This window comes from Phytophthora infestans, genomic scaffold, assembly GCF_000142945.1.
Source record: "Phytophthora infestans T30-4 supercont1.11 genomic scaffold, whole genome shotgun sequence".
NCBI classification, from domain to species: domain Eukaryota; phylum Oomycota; class Peronosporomycetes; order Peronosporales; family Peronosporaceae; genus Phytophthora; species Phytophthora infestans.
In genome coordinates, this window is record NW_003303748.1 from 1927336 (window position 1) to 1943776 (window position 16441).

Below are 16441 nucleotides of genomic sequence, written 5' to 3' on the forward strand. Positions count from 1 at the left end.
AGATGTACGTACGCAGGTATGGATCGAAACCCTCAGGAACCAGCTGTGACGAGGTTTCACCTTTCTTAGTCTTCAGCAACCTTTTGTTTCTCTCAGCACGGGACATCGTCTCCTTTACGGGAAGGACCTGCATGGTACGCTTACAATACAGCAACAAATACGCAAGCCAGGCGTCCCAATCCGCATGCCACGTAGCTGGGGCCTTCACAGTCACAGACACATTGCCATCGCTACGATCCTCCTCATTAGACGCCTCCTCACCATCGTTTTCCACAGTCAATACATCCACATCATCCAGTCCCTCCACGTCTTCACGATTGTCAAAGCCAGCGCTAGCGTCCTCGTCCTCCTGCTTAGCTGAATCTCTAAACTGTTCAGCGCCTGGCACCGGCGGCTCCGTATCACTAGCACGCGTGACGCCCGATAGACCAGGTCCTCTACGGCGAAGAGAACTGTCCCGAGCGTGCATATCTCCCACTTCGTCCTCGAATGCTTCACGTAACTGGCGGAAGAAACTAAAATAAAAGACAATCCGGTAATTTAAAGAGATCGGAAATAGCAGAGACCGAAACAAATATTAACTTACAATCATGGACAGATGAAATCATGTACGTTTCCCTAATTATACAGACAACGACGGTGAAATCCGCCACCCTCTGAACGCCATCCTCCATAGTAGTTCTTTTTTTGTTTTCGCGACAGGAAAATCCGTCGCACATTTTTATTGGTAGATAAAACGAATTAATTAGCAAAAAGCAAAGTTGAAAACCTCAACGTCTAGTGGCTGGCAGACCGCTGTACTGTTGGGCGGTAGCTGGCAAACCAGGGCCGACGTTGTCTCGACAACAACATCAAGTCCTTCTTTTGAAACATGTGCGTCGAAGTTATCGAGTATAAGCACTGATAGTGCCTCGATCTCGAGCTTGAGCAGCTCTCGTACATATATCGCCCACACTTTGGCATCCATAATACTGCTTTCCTGCACTGAGTATACAAGACCAACCGGATGTGTTGGTAGCTCCACGACTATCCCACTATTTAATAAAGCAATTATATAAAATCAGCAAAATCAAAAGATATTACCGTGCTGCAAACCGCTAATCCATGACTATCACACTATTTATTAAAGCATTTATATAAAATACTTAGACCCTTCTCATCGCTTTCCTTACCAGCAAGATACGTTTGAAGCCATCGCGTTTGCTGCTCTTTGAAATATTGAATCATTAAACCTGTACAAATACTAAGCAACAAGCGGTTTTAGGTCACAATGTAAAAATAAAATAATAAGAAGACAGTTTACCCATTCTTCCCGTCGCACATCCTTCATAAAGGTTACCAAATCGTGAGAGAGTGTATTAACGGCGCTGCACCCTGGCCCGTCAAGGTTTTGCTGGTTTGGGCACCCGCAAAGTCTTGGATGTTCTCTTTATCGTCTAGCCAGTCGCAAAGTCGTGCGAGGGATATTTAGTTTCTCTGATGCGGCTTGGCAGCTTCCTAACGCCTCACCAGTCGCGATTGCTTCGCGCTTGGTTAGAAATATATAGGAGCGCTGAGGCGCCATTTCCAGAGATAGAAATTTTAACTATATGTTTAATGCTACCCGTTGGATTCAATTTACTCTATCATTGGATAAAATAAAAAATTGTTCAAATCTTTTATTTTGAACTTCAAGTGTTCGTGGCGGATTTGTATGGTATGGCGGATTTCACCGTCGTTGTCTGTAGTCCACGGTTCCCAAAAAAAAATAAGCGGACCAGGTAGACAAATTTGTCGTGAATATTTTAAGCTTTAAAGTATTCTGGTTATGTGACCACCAAAGAAATGCAACCTAGGCGTTGAGAACGACCGTGAACTTCGCGTTTCTCCGGAGGAAAAACCGCCGGTGCAAACAAGCGTCTTCTTAGGTATTTCGATGTAACCTTGCTGGTTGGATAAGGGCTGTCATCAGTAACTGCTAGTGGAAACCGACTGGACACGCTGTAGCTGGAAGATCGCGAGCGGTGATGCAAGAGATAAGGATAACACAGCTAGAGAGTGATTCACACAGGTTAAGGTAATTCGAAATCGATAGAGAAACGTAGAAGCGAGCGTTCCTTGATCTACTGCAGTGGTCCCCGTGTTGGTAATGCAGGTGCTCTCTCGAATTCGAAACCCAGAAAATCTATCGAAGGCATCCCATTTCCGAAGGGGCTTTGCTATTACAGAATGAGAACCTTTTCCGTTAGCTTTTCTCAACCGTGAATCCGACTTTGATCATGTGAGCTCTCATACACTTCCATCAGTGTAATCCACAGAAATGATACGGATTGCTCGAATAGGGTTGAATATGACCCGTCTGCGTGCCGCTATGCGATACTCCACTTTTACAGCGAATTACATGTACTTGATTTTATAAGCGGTGAAATACTCGGTGTCCCTCCGCTTCCTTCAAGGCTAGCTGCTATTGGTCAAATTCCTTTTCGGTTGCCTGAAGAGGGTTTCTACCTGCACATCAGCAGCTGGTCATTCTTGCTGTTACCTGCCCACTTCATTCACCAAAAGCAGCCAACAGCCAACAGCCCCACCTCATTGTCGGTGTGCCCCTCCAGCACCAAAATATGACCCGCCGGCAGTCCCCGAGTAACACCAACATGCGTCGGCGTACACACACCGGCATCAGTGCGTCCACCATGACTGCACCTTCTTCTGCCGCCAAAAACCGCCGCTTCAGTCTGGACCAGACGGTCTCGTCCGGGATCTACTGCGAGGGATATGCGCGCATCAAAAGCCGCAACGTGTTGTCCTGGAACACACGCTTCCTCGTGCTCAGCAACACAGAACTGCTTGTGTTCCATAATAAGCAGGACGCCAGCTACCGCCGCAACGTTGTGGAAACACAAGAGCTTGCTAGTGGCCGGGTTGCGTCCAAGAACGACTTTGGAATCGAGTTCACCCTCATGGACGGACGCGAACTGCTTGCCCGCGTGTTCAGCCGCGCTGATCAGGCACAGTGGGTCTCTGCCTTCTATCAGTTGGCTATGCGCAGCGACGTGCGCCGTGTCAAGAGCGCCTCAATGGAGGACCAGGGCGACTCGGCTGCTATCGAGAAGCGCCGCGTCTCATTCTTCGGCAGTGTACTAGTTCGCACCATCCCAACGGTTCCGGATGACCAGGTGCCGGAGCTATTCTACAGCAAGAAAGATATGGAGAAGTTCTCGGAGCAGGCCTCAAGTTTGCGTAGTCGCACGGGGGACGCTGTGTCGCTCGTATTCAGGAAGCCCACGTTGCCCTGGCGCCGACAGGTTGTGTGAGGAGTCAAGTATCAGGCATTTTATGTCTGAGATCTCTTATTTATAAACAACCGCGTTCCGTTGGGGAGAGCGTCGATGTACCGTGTGGTAAAAGTTGACGAGCCCTGCGTGTTAGGAATATAAGACCATTACTTAATGAACCGATCGATGCTCGCTTTCTTCGCTCTTACAGGCCGTGTGGTTGCCCTACAGACGGTCGTCGATACATGTATTTATACTCTGACTGAGCAAAACAACAGCCACTCAAAAATGAGTTGTTGTTTGAGAATTTTAGTGCCGGAGACTCGGAAAATTTCATTAAATGTAGAGCCGGCATCATGCAAAGGAAATGGCGCCGTGTTCGAAGCAGGATTGCGTGTTCTGCTTACCAAGCCGGTGCTATCAAGCTGCTGAGCCGTAGACCGCATTCGGCTATCAGTTTCAGTCGGCTTGTATGCTGTGGGTGACACCTCGGGGTGTTGTCCATGAGACTGTGGAAGATTCTGCGTACAGTCAGTTTGGGTACAAGGATTCCATGATGGAATGGCGAAGGTTGTGCGCCGCCAGGATGTGGCATTTGTGGCTCGGAGTCGGCCATGCGGTCGTTAAGCAGCGAGACCACATCCGAACAACTCTTCTGGACACGGCAAGCTTTGCACGCGCCCGTTCTCTCGACCACTTGGGGACATCATTTCGGGAACATAGTTTTGCAAATTGTAACAAAATGGTCATTATTCTACAATAGTGACGCCTTTTGTCCGAGAGAAAAAGCCCGCTTCAGCTTTTGGACAAGTCTGCGTGCGACAAGACGCGAGGTCCGCTTAGATGAACGCCTGCCATTTCCTGTTTTGACTTCGAGCGCTCACTTGGAAATCCAGAGGCGACAATGAGATTCTTCAGCTGCATCGTTACTGTCGTACTGGCGCTCACCGTAGCCACCATCATCAGCGCCGACACTGCAGAGGAGACCGGCGTCAAGGCCCGCCACATGCTGGCCATGGGCGACGAATCCATCATGTTCGCGCGTGGCTCACTACGCAGAGAGGAGGAGACGGATTAAAGGTCGTCGTACAGGACACAGAAACGTCAACATCTCCGCACGAGATGTAGCACGAATATCTGAGCGAACGGGACAGAGTGCTGGACTACGATACCTTTTCGTGGCTGACTGGATCTGATCCAGGAACAGCTCACGATATAAGCCTACGAGCTGTAACCTACTAATCTATTGCGCGTATTCGTGGCGTTTGATCATTAAGCTGTAGCGAATTGTAAATGGAGGAGTGATTTCGTCCTCTCGTACATTATGCAGTGCAGAGTGCCTAGTGTACATTGCGCTCACGCTCTTACAGACAATGTCGACTCGACACAGTGAGTACATGGAAGCGATCGCGCTCGACTACAGAGGCGACAAACGATTGCTGCAGGCGTACCGCCTCCGCCAAATCAGCTCAGGCCGTACTCACTCGTTTGTGCGTGTTGGCTCTCAGGCTCACTACAACGCTGCAAAGCTTCACTTCGAAAGGTGGAATGGTCAAACATCGTTGAAGAGACCTTCCTTGGCCTCGACGGCAGACAATCCTTCCGACAACAGTTCGATTCTGGCCGGACGCATCTTTGATAAGCTTCCGTGCTTCGGTGCGCTAGCATCTACACTACAGGACTTCTCGCTCTAATATCCTTAACCTACAAGAAAGACCTAAGAACAACCACTCTGTTTTCACGTAGCGTTGCCTAGGATTGCAGAAGTATTAATAGGTGTAACGAGCGGTTGCGAGCTCACAATGATTCCTATTGGTGTCGTGTGTGTCACTGCTAATGATGATCCCAAAATTAAAATCACTTTTACAAGCATAATTTTTAAAGAAAAAAAGCAGAATGAATGCAAATAACTTTTTTATTTTAAGAAAACTTGTTTCGAAGTTTGGCTTTAAGAAATAACCTGTACCCTATCCATAACTTACCGTACTTTTAAGAAAGCTGTAAAATACGGTAAATTAAAGACTTAAAAACTGCTTTTAGACAATAGCTCACATTGCAATTTACATGTCCCGCGAAGGCTCACAATACAATACAAGAGGTCTTCGCTCTACATGTGCATGTAGCAAAACCTTTGCGAGTAATAATTATACATGTAACACAAAAGCGTCCGATAGGATTGAAACATTGAGGTCCATGCGAGCAAGGTGTCGTGCGATCGCAGTGACACTGACGGTGCAAAGAGTACATGCATCATGAATTTAAGGTGAGCTTCACTGTTGTACGAAGCAATGGATCGAGTCTGCTGCACGATTTCGTGCTGTAATTTCGTCGGATCCATCGGGTCGCACATTGTGTTACATGTAGCTGTCAATCCGTCTGTGACCGCAGAGCCCAGCTGTCACTGTCAAAACCACAAACAGCAAGAAACTTGACGGCTCCAGTTGATCTGAGCTACATAGACGCAATGAAACATGGTGAGACCAGTCACCGCGGTCTTTCGATCCGACGCAGCGGCGTTTTGTCAGCACGGCTGTTGACTCACGTCAAATCGCAATGCGGCTCGAGTTCCGCCTTGGCCCTTCTTGATCGCAACATAACGACCAGAGAGTAAATCGAATACGAAGTGTATTGGCGTTTGACAGTGCAATGTGTCCCTACGCCTGTGTGCATGTCCTGTGTCGTGACATTTCTGGAGGACAGATGCTGCAATGGAAACCGGCGCTGTGGACGGCAATACCGCAAGGCAACAGAGCAGCTGGAGCTCGTCAACCCGTGCAAACAGCAGACGGAGGGCAGCAACAGTGAGCTTTAGTGAAGTGGATGTTCGAATGAAAAACTTGTTCGTCCACTTCGTTTTCATTATCCAATTGGCCTTCTCCAGCCACAGTCCAGCGGCTTCCAGACCAACAAGAAACCATGCGTCTGTATCACGCTCTGCTCGTGACCGCGGTTGCGCTGCTCGCCAGCAACGTTTCCGCTGGCTCAACTGACTGCGCAATGACCCCCGAGATTGTCGAATCCGCCAGTGGATCTGCACCCAAGGACTCGTTCGACGGGTTCGATTCGTCCAACGACTCTCCCATCCAGCAGGGCTCCACTACCAGCTCCGACGTTGGTGCTAGCCAGGAGGTGTCCTCGGCCAGCGGCTCTTCGCCGAAGGACTCGTTCGACGGCTTCGACTCGTCCAATGACTCGCCCATCCAGCAGACCAGTTCGGATGTTGGCTCCAGCCAAGAGACGACCCCGGAATCCCCGATCCAGCAGGGCTCCGCGCCGACCGACTCCTCTTTCACGAGTAGTAACAGTGGCCCCACTGTTGACTTCCCTGACTACGGCCAGACTACGGACGCCCCTGTGACCCATGGCTCGGATGTCGCTTCTAGCCAGGAGGTGTCCTCGGCAAGCGGCTCTTCGCCGAAGGATTCATTTGACGGCTTCGATTCGTCCAATGACGCCCCGATCCAGCAGACCAGTTCGGATGTTGGTGCCAGCCAAGAGACGACCCCGGAGTCCCCGATCCAGAAGGGCTCCGCGCCAACCGACTCCTCTTTCACCAGCAGCAACAGCGGCCCCACCGTTAACTTCCCTGACTACGGCCAGACTACCGATTCCCCCGTGATTCCGGGATCAGACGTCGGTTCCAGTCAGGAGACGACGCCGGACTCCCCGATTCAGCAGGGACCTGAACCGAGCGACTCCTCTTTCATCCGAGGCTACGATATTCCCACACCAGACCTCCCTGACAGCGGTGCCAGTCAGGGCTCCGCTACGGATGCACCTGTGACCCAGGGCTCGGATGTTGGTGCCAGCCAGGAAACGACCCCGGAGTCTCCCATTCAGCAGGACTCTCCGATCCAGCAGGACTCCGCCACTGCGTCTGGCAGCCAGGGACCCACGACGGATGCCCCTGTGGCGCAGGACTCCACCACGAACTCTGCTGTTGATGCCAGCCAGGCCTCAGCCTCGGCGTCAGCATCCGCTTCGAACGCCGACGACATCAAGCAGGGTGTGGTTATTCCTGCCGGTCCGTCTGACGACGATGCCTCTCAGAAAACCGACGTGGCCGGTGAGTCTGACATCAACTTCCAGACTACTGAGGCCCCTTCGGCTACCACTGCTGCTCCTACGGCCGCTAGCTCCAGCTCCAGTGGATCGAGCTCAGACAACTCGAGCGTGCAGTCGACTTCGACTACTTCGGCTGACAACTCCAAGCTGTGCGCTAAGCCGCGTATCCAGATCACGGATGTCGATGTTGGTGCCGCTATTGAGGCCAATGAGGACGAGGCCGCTCTCAAGCTTGTGGCTATTGCCGCTATACCGGGTGGCGGCTCGCGCGTCGCTTTCCAGAGCGGCGACAGTATCATTGTCCGTGAGCTTGATGCTAACGACAAACTCGTGACCAGCAGCCCCGCCGTCAAGGTGCCGCTTCACGACTTCGCCGACATCCACGCCGACAAGAACGGCTTTGTCATCCTCGGCACGAGAGACGCCGAGGGCGGCGGTACCCTCAACTGTGGTAACCCGAGCAACCTGTGCGGTTCGGCTCCTAGTCCGGCCGTTCCGTGCTACGACATGTACATGATCCGCTATGACGGCACGAAGGAGTCGTGGGCTACGAAGCTGACGTCTTCGAGTGCATCGCTGCCTCCCTACTCGTCGGGCAAGACTGGCCCTGACGTGTACATGATCTGGTGGTACGCTCACCACGGCCGTATCGCGTTCGACGGCAAGAACTGGGCCGCGTACTTCGGTGCCGCCATCTCCACGTCGGAGGGTGGCTGCATCAACATTCACCAGGGTGACCGCATGAAGGTGGTTGACGCTACCGGTAAGATCACGGCGGACGAGGACTCGTTCGACTGGGGTTGCTCGCACTCGGCTTACGAGCGTATCACGTACGACAACCGCACGGACAGCTACGCGACTATCTGTAAGACGGACAGCAACAACCGTATCATGCCGCCTAAGGACTGGGGCACAACGATCTACCCGGTTGACCTGGGTGCTGCCAACTTGGGCGACATCGTGCCGGACTCGGACGCTTCCAGCAAGAAATACTGGGCTACGGTTAGCAACGGCAACGGCGACAACGCCAAGGTGCACCTGATTCACTTTGCCATGAACGCGGCTGCCAGCGAGGATATCACTCTGGGCGGCACGGACGCCAACGAGCGTGCGCCTCACCTCGCGCAGATCGGCAGCGGCGGCATGCTGGCTGTGTGGGAGGGCAGCTCGTCGGGCGGCGACTTCATGGAGGGCGGTGACCGCACGATGTATGCGCAGGTGCTGGACGCTTCGTCGGGTAAGGCCATCAGCGACAAGGTGACGGTGGACAAGTCCGTGGTGGGCAACCGCTACCAGGCATTGAAGACGTACCCGGATGGCAGTGTGGCATACCTGTCGAAGGGTAAGACCGGCAGCTCGCTGCAGGTGGTTCGCTTCTTCGGGTGCTAAGAAAATCGGAGAACGGAATCCGATATACAACTTTGAATGTATAGATGTCTGGTTAAAAAATGTTTTCTTGACGGAATTTGGTCCCACGTCGGGTTTAACGTGCAACAAACTCTTGTGGCAGATAGACACCTGTTGAAGTTGCAACACTTAAAATTTATTTTGCCTCATTTTACAAAAGTCGCGCTTGATGCCAGTGGCAGTCCGTGTTCAGCCCAAGGCGGTGTATGTGGCAGCGACACGGCAGCATGTGGGCAAGACTAGCACGTGTCTGGGATTGCTACAAGGACTGACCGCTCGTCTGGACCGCATTGGCTTCCTCAAGCCCGTGGGGCAGGAGAGCGTCGCCGTCGAGGGCGGTTCCCTGCGTGTGGATAAAGATGTCGCGGTGGCAAAAGGTATGCTGCTATTAATTTGCGCTACGCAATACCTGATTATACCTCTTTTTCGTAAAAAGACAGTAACGAAATGATTGTAACATGTAACGTTTCCTTTTTTTAATGCAGAGGTGTTCAAGCTCGATACATGCAACTACGCGGACATGTCGCCCGTGGTGATCATGCCGGGATACACTAAGCGCTTCCTAGATGGACATATAACAGTAGAGAGCCAACTGGACAAAATTCGGACAAGCTTCAAGCGCATTACGGAAGCTAACGAGGTAGATACAGTCTAGGAATTGCCAACGTCGAGTTTCCCGACTAATATCTACTTTGCAGTTCACTGTAGTGGAAGGCACAGGACACACGGGAGTCGGCTCCATCGTAGACTGTAACAATGCTCGGATAGCTGCCGAGTTGGGCGTGGACATGGTGCTAGTAGCCAATGGCGGACTGGGCTCGGCCTTCGACGACCTGGCGCTTAATTATTCCATGTGCAAAACGCACAACGTGAGGGTTCGCGGCGTTATTTTGAACAAAGTACGAGAAGACCGAGTGGAAATGGTGCGAGAATATTTCCCTAAAGCCATGAAACACTGGGGAAGTAACGTGCCGTTGATTGGCGTCGTGCCGAACTTGCCTTTGCTGTCGAATCCGAGCATGCTGGACTTCGAAGGACTCTTCAATACGCAAATGCTGACGTTGAGCTCACGACGCTATCAGCAATATAACAAAACTACACTCGTGACGGCTGGACTTAGGCGTTTTTTGGCAAAGTTGAGCGAACCTGCGTTCGACCATACGCTCTTCGTCACTCACGTGTCCCGGAACGACATCATCTTGGGCTTCCTCTCACACGCGCAGAACTTCGAACTCACAATGAAAAAGCCGTACGGGGGTGGACTCATACTTACTGGCTCCCCGTCCGATGACAACCAACAGGAATACATCACGAATATCATTAAGAACGCACAAGTTCCAGTTCTCTATGTGCCCATGACGACGTTCGAGGCCATGGAAAAGATAACGCATTTCACCGGTAAGATATTTTTTTATTCTTTTACAAAATCAACAGACTCACATTTGTGTTCTGTGTACGTACAGCAAAATTCAACCCGACCGACGAACACAAGGTGCATGCGTGTGGCGAACACTACGCCAGCAACATCGACTTCGACGCCATTCTTACATAATAGACCAGCAACTAACAGAATCATAAAAAATACAACTTTCACTTCCTGTTTACTTATCTGAAGCCATTTGGATACTTATTCGAGCATTGGACAGATTCTGAGCAATCTCAGATTTGAAACAGCTAAAGAGGAAAATGGTGGCGGAACCGGCCGCTGTTGCCGTGCGCGGCGTGACCTTCGACCTGGACGACACGCTGTGGTGTGGTAAGACTGTAATCCGCAAGGCCAGCGCCGCCTTCCACTCATATCTGGCGCAGGCGACGCCTCAGCTAGCAGACAGGTTTCCTCCAGCGGCTTTTGACGAGTTGCTCGTCCAATTCCAGCGCGCGCTGCCGGACCATGCGCACGACTACACATTCCTTCGCAAGTACACGCTGCGTCACTGCGTGGAAGTGTGTGGTGCTCATGAATTGAATCTACACGATCAAGTAGCGCTTGAGGCGTTTGTGGACGCCGCGTTCCTATCTTTTCTATTGCCGCGTAGCCAACCGGAGCCGTTCAGCGGCGTGGAGAGCCTGTTCCACAGCTTGGAGCTGGAGATCAAGCGGTCAAACGGTATGATCGACGTTGCGTCGCCGGTTCTGGGGGTTATCACCAATGGAAACTGTGAAATGGACAATTTACCAAAGTATTTCCAGCACCATATGCACTTTATGATCTCTGCGGAGCTCGTGGGCTCTGCCAAACCTGGACAGGCGATCTTTGACGCGGCGGTGGCTAAATTCCCGGCTTCCTACAGTCGCCAGCACCTCGTGCATGTCGGCGATCACTACAAATGCGATGTGGAAGGAGCCAAACGCGCCGGATTGAGGACGATCTGGGTGAATGCCTCATGGGCGAAGCCAGATGCATTGACTCGAACGGACTTAAGCAATGAAGACGCAGAGCGCTATGCTGCTGCAGACGCTATTGTGAAAGAAGTGAATAGTGTTCTGCTTGTTGTGGAGCGTTGGAATTCACTTGCTGCTCGACCAGAGCGAAACGTGTAAGCGAGATTACCATGTGACTTTTCATCAGATGCATTTGCATTTTCGACTTCACACCCAACAGACACTATACGCTCACATGTCTAACCTTTTGTACATCACACTTAGCAGCCGTAGAAACGCACCACCTGCAGCGAGGAGTCCGTCTTGCCCTTCGACAGGTATGCAACACTGCCGTCCGGGTACGTCTTCAGAGCCTGGTAGCGGTTGCCCACCACGGACTTGTCCACTGTCACCTTGTCGCTGATGGCCTTACCCGACGAAGCGTCCAGCACCTGCGCGTACATCGTGCGGTCACCGCCCTCCATGAAGTCGCCACCCGACGAGCTGCCCTCCCACACAGCCAGCATGCCGCCGCTGCCGATCTGCGCGAGGTGAGGCGCACGTTCGTTGGCGTCCGTGCCGCCCAGAGTGATGTCCTCGCTGGCAGCCGCGTTCATGGCGAAGTGGATCAGGTGCACCTTGGCGTTGTCGCCGTTGCCGTTGCTAACCGTAGCCCAGTATTTCTTGCTGGAAGCGTCCGAGTCCGGCACGATGTCGCCCAAGTTGGCAGCACCCAGGTCAACCGGGTAGATCGTTGTGCCCCAGTCCTTAGGCGGCATGATACGGTTGTTGCTGTCCGTCTTACAGATAGTCGCGTAGCTGTCCGTGCGGTTGTCGTACGTGATACGCTCGTAAGCCGAGTGCGAGCAACCCCCAGTCAAACGAGTCCTCGTCCGGCGTGATCTTTACCGCTAGCGTCAACCACCTTCATGCGGTCACCCTGGTGAATGTTGATGCAGCCACCCTCCGACGTGGAGATGGCGGCACCGAAAGTACGCGGCCCAGTTCTTGCCGTCGGACGCGATACGGCCGTGGTGAGCGTACCACCAGATCATGTAGACGTCAGGGCCAGTCTTGCCCGACGAGTAGGGAGGCAGCGATGCACTCGAAGACGTCAGCTTCGTAGCCCACGACTCCTTCGTGCCGTCATAGCGGATCATGTACATGTCGTAGCACGGAACGGCCGGACTAGGAGCCGAACCACACAGGTTGCTCGGGTTACCACAGTTGAGGGTACCGCCGCCCTCGGCGTCTCTCGTGCCGAGGATGACGAACCCATCCTTGTCGGCATAGATATCGGCGAAGTCGTGGACCGGGACCTTGGCAGTGCTGCCGCTCACGAGCTTGTCGCTAGCGTCCAGCTCCTGCACGATGACATTTTCGCCACTGTGGTAGGCAACGCGCGAGCCGCCACCTGGGATAGCGGCGATGGCCACGAGCTTGAGAGCGGCCTCATCCTCGTTGGCATCAACAGAGGCATCCACGGTCACTTCCGTGATTTCGATGCGCGGCTTGGCGCACAGCTTAGAGTTCTCGCCAGGAGTAGTCGAGGTCGACGGCGTGGTGGAGTTGTTGGAAGTGGTAGGGGGCGAACCGGCGCTGGATCCACTGGCGCTGGCGCTCGAGGCGACCGTGGGGGTAAGGGTGGTGGCCTTCGGCACCTCCGTGAAAGTCAAGGACTGGTCAGCGTCTCCGGTAGTCTCGGCGGAGGACACAGTGTCCATGTTTTGTGAAGCGTCAACACTGGACGGAGTGTACGAACTAGAATCCGTCTGCTCGGTTTCGTCGGCGTCTGAGGTCGAAGCCTCGCTGGCGCCGACGTCCGAACCAGGGTTGGAGTACTGCTGCACTGGGACATCGACGGTAGTCTCCTGACTTGCACCTACATCCGAGGCGGCAGTAGAGTCCTGGGTCGCTGGGGTGTCGGCGGATGAGCCGCTGGAAGTGTACGAAGACGAACCAACGGGGGTAGCTTTCGGTGCCTTAGTGACAATGGTGCACTTCTCATCAGCAATGGCGAAGCCGTTATTGCTGGCGAGGAGCGCAGCAGCCGTGGCGAGCAGAACGTGATACAGACGCATTGTTGGTTATCTTCGAAAGCCAATTTGAAAATGAGGAGCAGGTTGGCACAGGAGAGTGTCTCCCTCAGGGAGACACAGTGCAGGGAGTCCCTGCACAGTATTTAAAAGGGCCATTTCGGTGGGGACAGTGCAGGGAGTCCCTGCACAGTATTTAAAAGGGCCATTTTGGTGGGGACAAATCTTTTGGATGCGGAGTCGTTCCTACAACACAGCTACAACGTCACGACATCAGGTTGAGAGCAACACAATCGAGTGTTGTGTTGCTACGTAATTTATCTACGTTTTCTTTACTGTGAAAATTTCCGACTAAATTGAGAATTCGCAAGATCCAGTTTTCGCACTTAAGTACGATCCCCCCAAATCATTTCCAGCCTCCCATTTTTGTATTTTGAATACAGACACGAGAAACCAGCCTCCAGCAAGTATGACACCAGCGAAGAAGGGTTGGCAGGCAAACGCGCGCCCCTTAAGCTCAGCGACGAGAGCTAAGGGAGGGAAGGACGTGACGAAGAAGAAGGGGAGACCGTCGAAGCCACCACACGCGAGCTCGCTGAGAATCGACGCACCTGGTAAGTCGCGTTTGTATTAAGTTTCTAAATCGATTTACCAACACAACGCTGATGTCACGTTTAGCTGCTGATGCAGCTACGCACTCTTCTCCTGGACCAATGATAACCAAGCCTGCAAGCGCGCCCGGGCAGAACACGTCGGGTAAGCTGTTGCCATGTGACGTAGTGTATCGTGTCTGCTTACCCGCTTTGTTTCTTTTGTTTTTGCGTTGCATTAAGCGCAAGATGCATCCTCTGGGCCGTTCGACACGAGCACACAAGCGCCAAATGCTACCCTACGCGAGCGTAAGCCCATCGACTACGTGTTTGCTGTCCAAGGCTTTGCAGTGGACGATGACAATGATGAGGATTATAACCCGGAGCGCGATCCTGCCGACGGACGGGACGATGATCTCGAAGATATCCCCAGTACTATTCAAACCGTCGATCAAGGACGTCACGCAGACACCAGCATCGACAGGCTCAAAGACAATACGGACAATGCCAAGGAAGTCAACGATGGAGAGGACTTCGACGACAAAAGGAAGTGCGATGGCGAACAACATGTGACGGGTACGCCAAGTCAGTTACGTTACCTGAAAATACTAATTGTCACTGTTTAAATTACTAGGTTTTGAGGCATCCATTCTACGCTTTGTGCAAGCTGCTCGAGAGGAGGCCGAGAAAGCTGCGCGAGAGGAGGCCGAGAAAGCTGCTCGAGAGGAGGCCGAGAAAGCTGCGCGAGAGGAGGCCGAGAAAGAGGTTGCGAGCAGTCATACAGCTGCTGAAGACGACATGAAGCCGGTATCTGGACAGGGGCACATCAAGGCAATCGATGGTGCCACGGAAATCACTGTCGAAAATGGCACAGCGGATGCCAATACTGCGATTCGTGACGCCGGCGGGACCGTACTACACAAAGTCAACCTCAATGAAACCAATCAGGAACTCACTTTGCGTACGTCTACATTTGTGTTGCTTGTTAAGTTGCTGCGTATGTTGTTGGTTATGTTGCTGACTATGTTGCTTATGTGTTGCTTCATATGTTGCTACAAATATTTTTGCTTTATTGTTAAAGGCTCGGGATCTAAAAGAAAGCACACAAAAAAACGGGTTCATTCCCAGATCGACGAGCCAGAAATGAGTACAGACCCGACAGCTAAGAAGACTTGTAAAAGCACAGATCCCGTTCCCAAGCCAATTGCGCAAGTCCACACAGCTCGCAAGCCTACACGTCGAACGAAAACTTGGCAAATTCGGGAAACCATGAAGAAATCCCACACATCAGTGACAGATTCTGTGCCGGAGCTCCCGAAGAAAGCATTTAAAGACTGGAGTGAGTTCAATGACATACTGGCGGATTACGCGGCGAAGAACTACTTGTGTTACCGGGTTAGAAGCTCGGAAACCCGGGCCAAGTACAACAGGTACATGAACTCATTGTTTGATTATATTTGTGTTTTCTTACATTATGTATGGGTGTATGATTTTGTAGCCGACATGGAATTACACAGCTTCCATTAAAGATGACGCACAGTTTAAGCGGATGTGGTGCACTCACGGATCGTCACAAGAATCCCGCGGCAAAGGCCGCCGTGACTACGATTTACGCTTTACCGGTTGTGAAGCAGGTTTCCTCGTTCGCTCTGAGCGTGTCGTCGTGGATGGTCAAGCCACATGGCAAGTGATCGTTGCACCAGGAACGGAGGTGAGTCTCTGTTTAAGTACCCTGTTAGAAAGAGATATTAATATCTTAGTGATTCACAGATATCGCTACACAACCACAAGACCAATAAAACAATATACGACTCGTATCGTGGGGCGAAGTCAATGCCACTCACCCCGCAAGTCCGCCAAGAACTTGGTCTTTTGACCGAGATGAAGACGCGCACGGCTGACATTAATCGATACTTGTCGGACAAGCTAGGTGGGTGCTACTATTAGGCCACTTGCAGTTGTATATTTATGCTGACGTATTTTTTCAATTTAATGATAATTTTGATATGATTTCGGATACAGATATGGTGCTAACGCCTCAGCTGACAAGAAATCTTGTGCGACAAGTGCTCGGCGAGTCGAGTACTGAGAGATCCAAGGTTATCCTGGGCACTTTTGCCGACGAGGATAGTGGTAATGATGTACTTCTCGTCCAGGATCAGCTTGATATTACTTGTATCATTGCGATGCAATCGTCAATTCAGAAGACATGCTTCGAGACCTGGGGAGACAGCTTGGTCATGGACTGGACACATGGAACCAACAATGTGGGGTACCATTTAGGTATGTCCAATTCAGTTGTTTGTAGTTCTGATGAGAATAACATTAAAAAATTAACTAAATGTGTCACCGTTCTATAGGCAGTCTTGTTGCAACATCAGCAACGGGAAGAGGAATTCCAGTTATTGATTTCCTTGCTCTTGATCAGAAGGCAGCTACGATGAAGTACATCATCGAATTTTTCAAGCGGAAAAACCCAACTTGGCGCAGTGTTCAAAGTGTCGTCATCGATAAGGACTTTGTCGAATGGCGGGTTCTTGAGAAAGCTTTCCCGAACGCTAAGATACTTCTGTGTCAATTTCACGCGTTGACGTATTGGCGGAAGGTCTGCCGACGTCCCAAATATGATCTGAAGATGGCTCAAAGAGATGCGATGGAGACTGCCTTTGCGAAATTGATTTATTGGTAAGAGTTTTTAATGTTGTGTTGCTTTCTGTGTTGCCTATTT

General features: G+C 51.8%; 5 protein-coding genes across 5 annotated transcripts; 4 read left to right on the plus strand and 1 right to left on the minus strand.

The window, feature by feature from the left end:
- Positions 1–2672: 2672 nt before the first annotated feature.
- PITG_07572 (uncharacterized protein) lies at positions 2673–3452 on the plus strand (the record flags this gene model as incomplete). The annotated part of the gene is made up of 1 exon (XM_002904510.1): positions 2673–3452. The coding sequence occupies one exon, from the start codon at positions 2673–2675 to the stop codon at positions 3291–3293; it is 621 nt and encodes a 206-aa protein (XP_002904556.1).
- Positions 3453–6170: 2718 nt separating this feature from the next.
- Positions 6171–8768, plus strand: PITG_07573 (uncharacterized protein; the record flags this gene model as incomplete). Its single annotated transcript, XM_002904511.1, has 4 exons — positions 6171–6473; positions 6519–6608; positions 6780–6869; positions 7095–8768. The coding sequence occupies 4 exons, from the start codon at positions 6171–6173 to the stop codon at positions 8706–8708; spliced, it is 2097 nt and encodes a 698-aa protein (XP_002904557.1).
- A 127-nt stretch (positions 8769–8895) lies between these two features.
- On the plus strand, positions 8896–10278 carry PITG_07574 (uncharacterized protein; the record flags this gene model as incomplete). The annotated part of the gene is made up of 4 exons (XM_002904512.1): positions 8896–9103; positions 9212–9366; positions 9425–10124; positions 10190–10278. The coding sequence occupies 4 exons, from the start codon at positions 8896–8898 to the stop codon at positions 10276–10278; spliced, it is 1152 nt and encodes a 383-aa protein (XP_002904558.1).
- A 134-nt stretch (positions 10279–10412) lies between these two features.
- On the plus strand, positions 10413–11267 carry PITG_07575 (haloacid dehalogenase-like hydrolase, putative; the record flags this gene model as incomplete). Its single annotated transcript, XM_002904513.1, has 1 exon — positions 10413–11267. The coding sequence occupies one exon, from the start codon at positions 10413–10415 to the stop codon at positions 11265–11267; it is 855 nt and encodes a 284-aa protein (XP_002904559.1).
- Positions 11268–11368: 101 nt separating this feature from the next.
- Positions 11369–13168, minus strand: PITG_07576 (uncharacterized protein; the record flags this gene model as incomplete). Its single annotated transcript, XM_002904514.1, has 3 exons — positions 11369–11990; positions 12075–12275; positions 12363–13168. The coding sequence occupies 3 exons, from the start codon at positions 13166–13168 to the stop codon at positions 11369–11371; spliced, it is 1629 nt and encodes a 542-aa protein (XP_002904560.1).
- Positions 13169–16441: the final 3273 nt, after the last annotated feature.